At 44.9% G+C, this 13298-nt stretch overlaps 1 protein-coding gene across 1 annotated transcript in view; it reads left to right on the top strand.

The window, feature by feature from the left end:
* Nucleotides 1-13298, top strand: part of ALDH16A1 (aldehyde dehydrogenase 16 family member A1) — a 161628-nt gene that overhangs the window by 98574 nt on the left and 49756 nt on the right. Inside the window, exon 15 of the mRNA XM_068241163.1 lies at nucleotides 825-1010. Coding sequence (XP_068097264.1) covers nucleotides 825-1010 — 186 coding nt within the window. The remainder of the gene's footprint in view (nucleotides 1-824; nucleotides 1011-13298) is intronic.

Here is a 13298-nt window from a genome sequence, read left to right as displayed (position 1 = left end):
TGATTATTTTGGTATTGCTATATGTAAAGCAGTACATTGTTTTCCTCTATATATGGGGTGGCTAGTTTACACCAGGGCATTTCAGGGGAGTTTTTCATCGCTCCGCTGATTGTGGCGATCAAAGCGCTGTGACAAATGTATCCCTATGGGATCAATTTCACTGCAGCGTTTGCGATTTGCAACGGCGATCGTAATGTAATTCTCGTTCTCTTGAACAGCAATTGCGATTTGCTGCAAAATCGCTTTTGCATTTTGCGCTCCGAATGTGAAACAGCAGTTAAAAGGAGTGGAATGTATTTTCTACCCTTGGTCTCAGTGGATTTCTAGGGAATTCCAATGCTCAGAGAAAAGTTCATGGAAGGACCTACATTGGGTTCTATCTGATGGGAGCCATATGAGGTGGATACTGCCACAGGATTTGAAAGAAGCTTGAGAACACCACTGACTCAGAGGAGATCATAGTAATATTACCGGTAATATCCCTACCATGGTCAGGGAATGTTAACTTATCTGTATGCTTTTGGAATGTGGAAGGTAACCAGAGTGCCCAGAGGACATTCATGAAAGCTTGGGGAAAACATACAAACTCTAAGCAGATAGTGCTGTTGGCCAAGGTTTGAACATGAGACTCAAGTTCTGCAAGACAGGAATGCTATCCACTACACCCACCATATTACACATATGGGCAGAAGTCACATATGTTCAGTAGTAAAAGTTACACAGCATAATGCATATGCTTTATTGTCCTCCTGATCTCAATGCATACTTATAGAAAGAATTCAACTTAAAGTGTCAATATCCTTGTAACTGCGGTCTCTTTACAGGAAACATTGCTTTATGGTGCCACTGTGCTGATCCGGGAGCCAGTGGGGGTCGTGGGCATCGCTTGTCCAGATGAAAGTCCACTCCTAAGCTTTGTCAGCCTCTTTGCTCCTGCCATTGTACGTGGCAATGCGGTGGTGGTCATTCCAAGTGAAAAGTTCCCTCTACCAGCTCTGGACTTCTACCAGGTGAGAAGTGCTTCCTCTGTGGTGCAAATTGTTTTATTCATTTAATTGGGGACTGCAGGTAACGTAAAGCTTACATTTTATTTTTTTAATTCCAGACAGAGCTTTTTATTTTAGGTTTGGACATAGTGCAAGAGTGTTAGACTTTCCACAAGTCTTTATTGCTGATTGTGTTTTCTCTGAGGCCGGATTCACACTTCTAACCAGCGTTTTCTGTGCGTTGCGGTGCAATAATCGTACCACAATGCTAAAAATAGCCTTTGAAGATTACCATGGCAATGCGCAGTAATTTCCCTTCTGGCTGCAAGCCAAGCAGGAAGTGAGGTTCTATAGCACTCACTTCCTGTGGCCAGAATTAGAATTGTGCGGAAGTGTATTGAAAAAGCCGCATTGCTATAGACTAACATTCCACACGTCACTGCGCATGCCAGCCTCTAACTCTTTGTTGCCCGTGCGTCAAATTGGAGACTTCTGGCACATCACACCGAGCCAGGTATTAAATGCCCCATAGACTTACGTTGGTTTAGCGTTACCCTGCGGCAAAACAAGGCAACGCGCCAGTGTGTAAGGGGCCTGAAGAGTTTTTTACTCTAACTTCCTGTCCTCAGTGACCCTGTCAGGAAATGAGCAGTAATCTTTCCTTGAAGCTCTGATACTATTATGAGAGGTTCAAAGCCATCTGCAATCTATCTAAAATAAATAAAAATTATTTGTCTGGAGCTCTTCTTTAAGTACCCCATAGACATTTGATGTCAGCCACACTGGTCCAAGGTCAGTGGGAACAGCAGATGATCACATTCAGCAGAGACATTCGATTGAGGATGTAGCAAACCAGGCCCTCTTCTAGTTCTCCCATGAGGTATCTGGCACAGTGTCACCATACACTATTATAAGATGGGCTTGAGATCAGATAACAATTGATAGCTACCTAATGAAAAGTCAACCAGGAAATATTCATTATTTTACCACCTCGCTCCACTAAACATAATTCCAAAAACTAAAGTAAAATGTTTTCCCAAAGTAGGGGTCCCTACGTTTCACTGCCCCAACCCCTCCATTCTTGGAGAGATTGTGTGTGGAAGTGCCTACAGTCATTCAGCCACAGAATGTGTCATACATACATGTAGGCAGAGAGAAGAGGGTACTATGATTGCATGTAAGTAGTAATGGTCAGTGCAAAGTAACATTAAAGGAAACCTGAAGTGAGAGGGATATGGAGACTGCCCTGTTTATTTCCTTTTAACCACTTCACCCCAAAGGGGTTTTTACCCTAACGGACAAGAGCGATTTTCACCTTTCAGAGCTTATCCCTTTCATTTGCCAATAGCTTAATCACTACTAATCACAATGAAAGGATCTATATCTTGTTTTTTTCACCACCAATTGGGCTTTTGGGGGTTGATATTTGTTTTCAGTAATTACTTTATTCTCTATGCATTTTAAAGAGAAATAATAGCAAGAGAAAAAAAGCAATCCCAGGAGCAGCTCATCCAATATTCAAAAAATCATCTTTAATCATCATTAATCATCTTCATTAAAAAAGAGACAAGGCTTTGTAATGGCATAAAAACGTAGTATAGAAATAATACACCAAGATTACTTATCCAGTCACTGCAGCAGCAAGGAGGTGCGGAGGTATAGTCGACGGCCGTTTCGCCCCCAAATCAGGGCTTTCTCGAGACCGAACACCCCATGTCGTAACCAGTGGGACTTTATAGCGTGCATTCCACCCATTCACCAATTGCCACAGTGGTGCTCCACCCTTTAATTCAAACTAACCTATCATATAAGAGCTGATGAGAGGCAAGACAATGCTTACCTGTAATGTGGGAGGGGTCCCAGAAAGGGCTGGAAGTCCCGTCACATATAGGTACAAAATCTAGGTTTAGTCCTCAACTCACCCCAGGATCAGCATTAGAACTCTTTTACAATAGAGTTAGAGAGGATGTAAGAGCCCTAGTGTATCCCAAAGCACAACCGAACCTCACTAAAGAGGAAAAGAAATCATTAAAGTGGTTGAAAAAACAGAATGAGGTGGTGATCAAACCTTCTGACAAGGGGGGCAACATCGTATTATGGCCGACCTCCATGTATGTTAACGAATGCATGAGCCAACTGGAAGATGGTGTAACCTACAGTAAACTCAGAGGGGAACTGAGAAATATCTAAGTCAGTTAAGATCGATTTTGAGGAACGCTGTGGAGGAGGGAGTGATGAGCTGGACTTCCGCCAACAAGCTGATCCCCCTCAACCCTCGTAAGCCTATATGGTACTGTATACCAAAAATCCATAAAAACCTATCTTGCCCCCCAGGCCGGCCAATCTGCTCCGCCATCGGATCAGTCTTCGAAAATCTGTCACGCTTTTTGGATTTTAAACTACAGCCATTGGTAGAAGCATTGCCCTCCTTTATTCTCGACTCCACACAAGTGCTCAACAAACTTCAGGAAGTAGAGTGGGAAGATCAGTTTCAATTAGCAAGCGTAGATGTTACCTCATTATATAGCAAAATACGCCATGCAGACGGGTTAGAGGCAGTTCAGTACTTCTTACCGCTGCTTCAGGAGAGCCCAGAGGAGAACAAATTCGTCCTGTCTGGCCTGGAGGCGGTCCTGACCGGTAACTCCTTCCTCTTCGACGGCCAGTGGTACCATCAGGAGGTTGGCACTGCGATGGGGACCCCGGTGGCCCCCACCTATGCCAACCTCTTCATGGGGCACTGGGAACTTGAACATATATTTTCCGGGAGGGGGGGAGTTGCCGCTCGGGTCCGCCTCTGGGCCAGATATATTGACGATATTCTCATTATCTGGGCAGGCAAACGGAGTGAGTTTGATAGTTGGATATCAGCTCTAAACCTGAATGATGTGAACCTCCATTTAACCTCGAACTGGGGTGGAAATAGTATTGAATTTTTAGATTTGAAAATTGAAGTCATCAACAATCAAATTACTACAAAAACCTTTAGGAAAAGTACGGCCTCAGACATGGTTCTGCATGGAGAAAGTTTCCATCCTAAGCAATTAAAAAATAGTTTACCATACAGCCAAATGGTCCGGATGAAACGAAACAATTCAGACACACAGGAAGGAATCAAACAAATAACAGAAGTTAAAGATAGATTTGCTAGGAGAGGCTATGGAGATGAGACATTGAGGAAGGCCTTGAATCGTGTACACAGTGTTGAAAGGTCGACTCTACTGCAACCTAGCCAAAAAAAGAAAAGAAATGGCTTTTTCATGCACTTTTCACACTCATCAGTAGGAGACATCATTGCAGACTCCATAAAAAGAAATTGGAGTCTTTTACAGACCGATCCTCTATTAAGAGACAAATGTCAGGAATTCCCATGCATATCGTATACAAGGTGTAAGAACTTACGTGATGAGCTTGTGCATAGTGAATTCAAGTTCCCTCAAAAAAGAATGTGGTTGAATCAGTCAAGGCTGGTGGGCACGTATCCATGTAGTAAATGCATTTACTGTAGATATGTGAAAAATGGTAAAGGGTTTATGCATATGAATAAATGGTACGGAAGTAAACACTTTTTTAACTGCCAGACAGAGATGGTAGTGTATGCAATATCATGCCCATGTGAATTGATATATATTGGGAAAACCACGAGAGCCATAAAAGAAAGGTTTTCAGAACATTACAAATCTATTAAAAATGGGAGAGGAGCGAAGAGGCTGATAGACCATGTTAGGGAAAAGCATAATGCCAACGCAGACTGTCTCAAGTTCTTTGGAGTGGATAAAATAATATCAAATTCCAGAGGTGGGGTTGATCAAGACCGTCTACTTTTACAATTTGAAAGCAAGTGGATTATGAGGCTTCAAACTGAAGGCCCAATTGGCTTTAATGATAAATTGGACATGGCTATCTTCTTACAATAGGTGGTACCATGATAAATTGGGCACTCGGTGGGGAGTTTTCTCCTCACCGAAGGTCCTTCGTTGAGTCCACCAGGGTGTTACCTGGTTCTGCCTGCTCTTGATAGCCTATACAGCTTGATAGTTTGACTTTCTCCCCTTATATATGACTGTTATGTATTTATATGCTTGTAGGACAATGATAGTGACCTGCGCAGGGTTCCAGTTCCTGGCCCTGAATTTTGGTCACATTTGAGTCCCTTAACATATTACCAGCATAACTCCAGAAGCAGTTCGCTCAGGTTGATTGCCTGGTTATTTTAACACATGCTCTTTTCCTTTTGTAATTTGTATGTCTGTTTGTATGTTCCTTTTCGAACCAAGTGGGTCTTTTATGTGCTATGTGTTGCATAAAATACCTCTTTCACTTCCCCCAAGCTGTGTCTCCATTTGGCCACCAGGTGGTGCTAATAGCCACCCTCAGTGTACGCATATGCGCATGCCCATCTCCTTGTGCGCATTGTTCGTTGCCGCACGTCACTGCATGGAGCACACTGCGCTCCACGAGTGGGACGCAGCGCGAGACGCGGCAGTGTGGCCGCGATCGATGCGCCATTTCCGGGTTACGTCACGTTCAACGTGACAGCGCCCGAGAGCCAGCGCAGGGCAGCAATATGGCCGCGATATGCGTGTCATCGCCACAGCGATTCGCTGTGGCGTCACTCATTACGCGACCACGCTGGTGTTTACCGCCCATGTACAGGTGAGATGACGTGGGTGATTGGAACCCCTCCCACATTACAGGTAAGCGTTGTCTTGCCTCTCATCAGCTCTTATATGATAGGTTAGTTTGAATTAAAGGGTGGAGCACCCTGATATAGTTATGATCCCAAAGACTGATCAAGAGCCTTTGGAACCACATCAGTTTAGACCCATATCTTTACTTAACATAGATCATAAACTGCTAGGGAAAATCCTGGCCGCTCGTATCAACAGATTCCTCGCTGATATAATATATAGAGACCAATCAGGTTTTGTGCCTGGGCGTCAAGCTTCAGACGCTACCCTGCGAGCAATTCAGGTTTTTGAATTACTTCAATCACGTAAGATCCCAGGCTTATGTCTCTCACTTGACATTTATAAGGCTTTTGATCAAGTCTCTTGGGACTACCTATACGCAGTGCTAGACAAATGGGGGCTAGGAGGGTCCTTCACCACCTGGATCAAAACACTGTACTCCAACCCATCAGCCAGTATCTATTATGCAGGCTCCTCGTCCTCCCCATTCCAAATCAGTAGAGGGACCCGGCAGGGATGCCCCATATCGCCCATTCTTTTCATCATGGCTATAGAGCCCCTGGCAGCGGCTATCCGACAACATACAGCCATAAAGGGAGTAGAACTAGCAGGAGTTCAGCACAAACTGAACCTTTTCGCAGACGATCTGCTCCTCTTTATCACACAGCCTCAATCAACTATCCCAGCATTAATGTCACTCTTATCTAAATTCTCCTCAATCTCGGGACTCCAGATCAATACTAGTAAGTCAAAAGTGCTCAACATTACTTTATCACCAGAAGCTTATCAATCTTTAAAATCTCAATATCGCTTTGACTGCTGACCCTATTATTGAGTACTTAGGAATTAACCTTACCTCTTCATATGACTCGCTATTCCGGTACAATTATTACCCACTGGCCAAACTGGTCACGCAGTACCTAACCCAATGGTCCTCCTATAACCTGTCCTGGTTGGGTCGGATAAACGCCATTAAAATGACGCTTCTCCCCAAACTTTTATACTGTTTCAGACTGTTGCCTGTCCGAATCCCCCCTCACTTTCTTAGAATGTTGCAGAGCAGGTTAAACAGATTTATTTGGAACCACGCCTCCCCGAGGGTTTGCAAGGACACCTTATATGTACACAAAAGGGAGGGGGGACTGGGAGTCCCTAACCTCTCCAATTACTATAAAGCAGCCCAACTAAATCATCTTTTAGACTTATACAAGGGTTCCAGAATGCCAGCTTGGACCCTATTTGACATCCCTGTAGCAGCCCCCCAATCAGTTCAAACCCCCATATGGCTTCCCAAGCAATCTCGTCCCATGGGCTTAAGTGTAGTAATGCGCCACTGCCTCTTAATATGGGATTCAGTTTGTTACTCTCATAAACTAATGTCCCCAAACTCTTCCACTTTTGTCAATCATTGACAATCCTCTGTTCCTTCCAGCTTATGAAAACTCTAGAAGCTTCAGATGGTGGAGAGATCAGAGTTTGGAGCAGATTAAATCACTTACTAATAGCTCTGGGCTTTTGTCCTGGGAGGAACTAAGAGACAAACACCAAATACCTCTCCAAGAAAAATTTCGTTACTTCCAGCTAAAGCATTGGTTGAAATCTCTTTTTCCGCCACAGACTCAATTCCCAATAGTCCTAACTAGATTCGAGAGACTCTGTGCTCAAGAACCATTCGCCAAGGGGGTCATTTCGGACTTGTATACATCATTGAATGACCCACCAAGGTCCTTTCAACATCAGTACAGTGTTCTCCCCAGGCCTAATTAAGTGGGCGGGCCGCCCGGCTGATTTGAATGCCCGCCCACCTGCTTTCCTGCCCGTCTAACTAGAAAAAAGTGGTGCTGTAAAACTGCAGCCATGAGCACTTCATTGCTATCAGCGGCCGTCTCAGACAATACCGAAAGCCTCCGCTATATACACTGCAGGAGACTTCTCTGCCTGTGTGACCTCCTCCTGGTACAGTGATTGGCTGGGCGGGTTGTAAGGGGCGGGACCATGCTCTGCATACTGCGGGAGTGAGCCGAGTTCCTAGTCCCTCGTGGAGAGTGTCAGACTCAGCTTCTCCCTAGTGCTGTGTTTCTACTCTGCTAGTCCGCCCCACTTTGCTGGCTGCCTGTGTCTGCAATGCATTCACATGTGTTAACGTGCAGGCAGCTCAGCTAGTGGAGGCGGCTGTCCGGATATACACATTTAGTGTGATAGTGTAGTGCAGGCAGGCTACTGCTGTGTGGGGAGAGGGAGGCTCTCTGTGTGGAGAAAGCCTGAAGCTGCGGGCAGATTCTCTCTCACACCCAGCGGAACCAATGTGTTCCCTCTGTCCTGGGCTGGCTGCATGAATGTCAGCAGCCAGTCCAATCCTTTCCGAATCCACTCCGAGGCCGACTCAGTGCACAGATAAGATCAGGCAGTGCACGGCATTGAGCTCTGCTGCCCCGCCCCCCTCTCCAGCTTCTCTTCAATACAAGCTGCTCTGATGCTGGGAGAACTGCACAGGAACTGGTATGAGAGCTCTGTGTCTACTAATGAGCAGGAGCAGTTTTTATCTGATATATTTCAGTCTGCAGAGCTTTCAAGCTATAGGGGACCTGGGAAAACAAACAAACAATGACTGCAGTCAGCTGCAATTTAGATAAGCTGACTTGCTGGAGATGGAGGATGGTGCTGAATGCTGTCTGTGTCAGAAGTGCTGATATACCTTACTTGATTTACAATTGTAAAAAGTTGGCCTAGAGCAGTAAAAAGCGCAAATCTGGTTGTGGTAGTTGGGCAAAGTCTGTTAAAAGTTGCCCACTGATGCAAAAAAGTAAATATGGAACACAGATCCTGTGTTGAAGGTGTGTGCAGGCGGCTTGAAAGGGCAATGTGTGGGTGGGGAGTGATTCTTGCAGAGTTCACATGCATGTAATTTCATATGGATGTTTACTGCTGTGGTCCAGCGGTATTGCAGATAATTTAGTATCATAATGACCCCTGTACACTATCTGCAATACCCCTCTACACCAGCAGCAAATAACATCCATATGAAAAGCAAAAATCCCCCCCCCCCCTTTTGAAATGCAACAAACACCCTTGTATGATATGAAATTAACCGACATTAAATGCAATGATCACCCCTAGTATGAAATGCAACTATAACTGTGACAAATATTCAGTGTTCTAATCAGGCACTTTTACAGGGGTGCTTCACCCAGCTAATTTTGGTAAGCACCGGCTGTCATCGTTTTTCCTCCTCACCCTTTGCGGTAAGCAGAGTTGCATCGGCCCTGAATTCCGCACCCCCACCCGGCTACTTTTTCATGCCACCCGGCTGGAAAAAATTTCTGGGGAGAACACTGCAGTATGTCAAAAAATGGGAGTTTGACCTTAAAGGGACTAAGACGAAGGAAGAATGGGATAAGATTTGGGCCACTACATCTAAATTATCTTTAAATCTAGCATTAGTAGAAACCTCTTACAAAGTAATGCTAAGATGGTACTGGGTTCCGGCTAGACTTCGCCATCTTTCTGAATCAAACTCGGGCTACTGTTTCCGGGGTTGCCAAACAAAAGGAGACATGCTCCACACTTTCTGGACATGTCCAATGCTATCTAGGTTTTGGTCCCGTATATACAGAATGCTTCAAACTCTGTTTGATAAACGTATAGCCAGAGACCCGTGGTCTGCCCTCCTGCACCACAAGATTGATTCTCTCACGAGACACCAAAACATCTTAGCTAACTTTATATTTGTGGCAGCCTTGCAAACGATTGCTAAGGCCTGGAAAACCCAATTTGTCTCCTTTGAGGAGCTGAAAAGCAGAGTGACATCCTACATGATTCAGGAACAGATGGCTGGGGTCCTGGAGGATAGAGTTGACAGGTACCATAAAACATGGGATGCATAGAACCACTATATTAGCTCAGTTCCGGCATAATGTCTAACTAGAATCTTTCCTCAATTTTATAAACCCTCCTACGGGCTGGAGCAGGGGCCTCGAACCTTACCCCCATCCCCCCCCCCCCCCCTCCTCTTGATGTCTTCCCCACCCTCAACTTTACCCCTTTCTGCTTCCCTTGTAATACAAGCCTCGGAAGCTTTTGTGTCAAGGCTCCGGCCCAATGTCATGAATACAGTCAAGATGGTAACTGAAGTAATACTGGAACCGGCTAACAATGGACATTTTGAGACTATCCTGGTAAACTAGACGAAATATGTTATAGCCTGACACAATTGATGTGATATGCAAGTCTTCCTTGCACAGTCTATATGTTATGTAAACTTGAAAAATTTCAATAAAAATTTTGAAACAAAAGGGTGGAGCACCACTGTGGCAATTGGTGAATGGGTGGAATGCACGCTATAAAGTCCCACTGGTTACGACATGGGGTGTTCGGTCTCGAGAAAGCCCTGATTTGGGGGCGAAACGGCCGTCGACTATACCTCCGCACCTCCTTGCTGCTGCAGTGACTGGATAAGTAATCTTGGTGTATTATTTCTATACTACGTTTTTATGCCATTACAAAGCCTTGTCTCTTTTTTAATGAAGATGATTAAAAGTTATTTTTTGAATATTGGATGAGCTGCTCCTGGGATTGCTTTTTTTCTCTTGCTACTGCTATATGAACTATGTCTTAATACCGGATGTTGCACCATCTATTGTGTATGGCTTATGGCATAGACAATCAGTGCTCTCGCCACAGGTTTTTCTCCCCCTGTTTTTGAATTTTTTTTTATTTTAAAGAGAAAAACAAGGAAAAAATGAAAAAATACACTAGTTCTCCAATTTCATTCCTTATAGTTTTAATATAAACACTGCTACTGTGCATAAAACCCACACATTTTATCTGCCTATTTGTCCTGGTTATCACAAGATTTTAATTATGTCCCTAGTGCAAAGTATGGTGATGATATAGCATTTGGAAATAGAGGTGTATTTTGTCTTTGGTGGGTTTTTTTATCACAATTTTCATGTGCATGGGAATACACGTGCATGCGCGGGAGCGCGCATGTGTACGCACCGGGGCCTGCATGCACAGCTGCAGCAGCAATGTCCTGGAGCCATTAAGAGGCTCTAGCAGGACGTTTTTATACGTCAGCTTGTCATTAAGTGGTTAAACAATACCAGTTGCCTGGCTATCCATCTGATCCTCTGCCTCTAATACTTTTAGCCATAGACCCCCAAACAAGCATATATACAAAGTTACCTCCTCCGCAGTTAAGTTACCTCCTCCGCAGTTAAGTTACCTCCTCCGCAGTTAAGTTACCTCCTCCGCAGTTAAGTTACCTCCTCCGCAGTTAAGTTACCTCCTCCGCAGTTAAGTTACCTCCTCCGCAGTTAAGTTACCTCCTCCGCAGTTAAGTTACCTCCTCCGCAGTTAAGTTACCTCCTCCGCAGTTAAGTTACCTCCTCCGCAGTTAAGTTACCTCCTCCGCAGTTAAGTTACCTCCTCCGCAGTTAAGTTACCTCCTCCGCAGTTAAGTTACCTCCTCCGCAGTTAAGTTACCTCCTCCGCAGTTAAGTTACCTCCTCCGCAGTTAAGTTACCTCCTCCGCAGTTAAGTTACCTCCTCCGCAGTTAAGTTACCTCCTCCGCAGTTAAGTTACCTCCTCCGCAGTTAAGTTACCTCCTCCGCAGTTATTTTCAGAATTGAAGAGTTAACATTAGAGATCTCACCTTAACTTAAGGACAGAAGAGTTAACTTTAGGTTTGTCTGAAATAAAATGTTTCCTGAATACTTTGGCCCCAATTCACTAAGATCATGCTGGAGATAATAAGGCAAGAGAAAACTTACCTCCACACAGTGAGAGAGTTATCTTATCTCTTCATTCCTTACGTTACCTCCTCTGTAGTTAATTTACCTCCTCCGTAGTTAATTTACCTTAAGTTAACTCTTCTGTCTTTAAGTTAACTCTCCAATCCTTAAAATAACTCCAGAGTTAAAGACAGGCTGTTAATTAACTGCATGTGAAAATAACTACAGAGGAGGTAAATTAACTACAGAGGAGGTAAATTAATTACAGAGGAGGTAACTTAAGGAATGAAGAGATAAGATAACGCTCTTACTGTGTGGAGGTAAGTTTTCTCTTGCCTTATTATCTCCAACATGATCTTAGGGAATTGAGGCCATTATTGTCAGATCTGACAAGATTGTCTGCATTTTTGTTTCTGGTGTGATTCAGACACTTCTGCAGCCAAATAGATCAGCAGAGCTGCCAGGCAACTGGTATTGTTTAAAAGGTAATAAATGTGTCAGCCTCCATATTCCTCTCGCTCCATTTGCCCTTTAAAGGATTCTAGAGCTCAAAAGTTTTGGAGAAACGGGGGGGGGGGGGGGGGGGGGACAGGCATATACTATCACCTGTCAAGCTGTTACGTAGAGAAAGGAGAAGAAATGCTGGCACTGCAGCGGTCGTCTTCTATGCAGGGAGGAGGAGGGGGGCAGCACAGTTCCAAATGATGGTGTGTGCACTGTGTATCCTCAGCGTGCTCAGGCCACAGTAATATCTATAACATGAAGAGGAGGAGAGCGGCGGCACTGCTGTCAAACACTTTATTCAATCCAATTGCGAGATACAATACATTATATCCATATAAAAAAAAACACATACCATAGAAGACTGTGGAAGGTGCAGTGGGTGCGAGGGGTGACGAGGCTCTTCACCCCTCGCACCCAGTCTTCTATGGTATGTGGTTTTTTTTATTGTATCTCGCAATTGGATTGAATAAAGTGTTTGACAGCAGTGCCGGCGCTCTCATCCTTCTCTTCATGTTATATACTATCACCTGTACTGATGCCCACCGCTCCCCCTGTTCTCCTCTCTGCCCCCCTTATCTTACCTAACAGCCCCCGGAGATCCTCTTCCGGTCGCCAGGGTCGGGCTGTACTGTGCAGGCCAGGAGCACACTGTGCATGCTTATGACGTTACGCGCGTGACTTAGTGACGTCATGCTCAGTGCGCTCCTGGCCGCGGGTGTGTGCTATAGGACGTGTGCAGCCTGGCCAGCGCCTGCGCAGTAGTGCCCGACCCGGGCGAGCGGAAGAGGATCCCGGGGGGGCTGAATGGGGGAGCGGTGGGCATCAGGACAGGTGATAGTATATGCCTGCTCCCCCCGTTTATCCAAAACGTTTGAGCTCTGGTATCCTTTAAGGCTGCTCAGATCCAGCCATTACTGTTTACCCATAGGAAGTGGGAGAGGATGGGTACTCTTTACCAAGTGTTAAGAATTTCAGGTCTTAATGAGAGTCATTAACAGATTGGCAAGTCCCCACTGCAAGGTAGACAGGGGTAAGTCAGACAGAAAACTGTAAAAATATATACTTCAAATACTATGTTAGTATTGTGGTAGGGTACACCTGAATAGACATGTGACATGAGATAAACATACAGTAGGTGCATACAGCACTAAGCCTACTTAGATTTTGCCTGCGTCCTCTTTTTTTTTCTGCATTTAAAAAAGTACAGTGCAGGGGTGTTATTAGAAATCACTGGGCCCCTCTGCAAAACTTTGGATGCCCCCCTCCCCCCCCCCCCCCAGCCTCCTCACTCCAAGTATAGGTGCCTTCAGTATAGCCAGGCATAGGTGCCCCCAGTATAGCCAGGCATAGGTGCCCCCAGTATAGCCAGGCATAGGTGCCCCCA

This window comes from Hyperolius riggenbachi, chromosome 6, assembly GCF_040937935.1.
Source record: "Hyperolius riggenbachi isolate aHypRig1 chromosome 6, aHypRig1.pri, whole genome shotgun sequence".
NCBI lineage: Eukaryota > Metazoa > Chordata > Amphibia > Anura > Hyperoliidae > Hyperolius > Hyperolius riggenbachi.
This window is presented reverse-complemented; position numbering and strand designations above follow the sequence as displayed.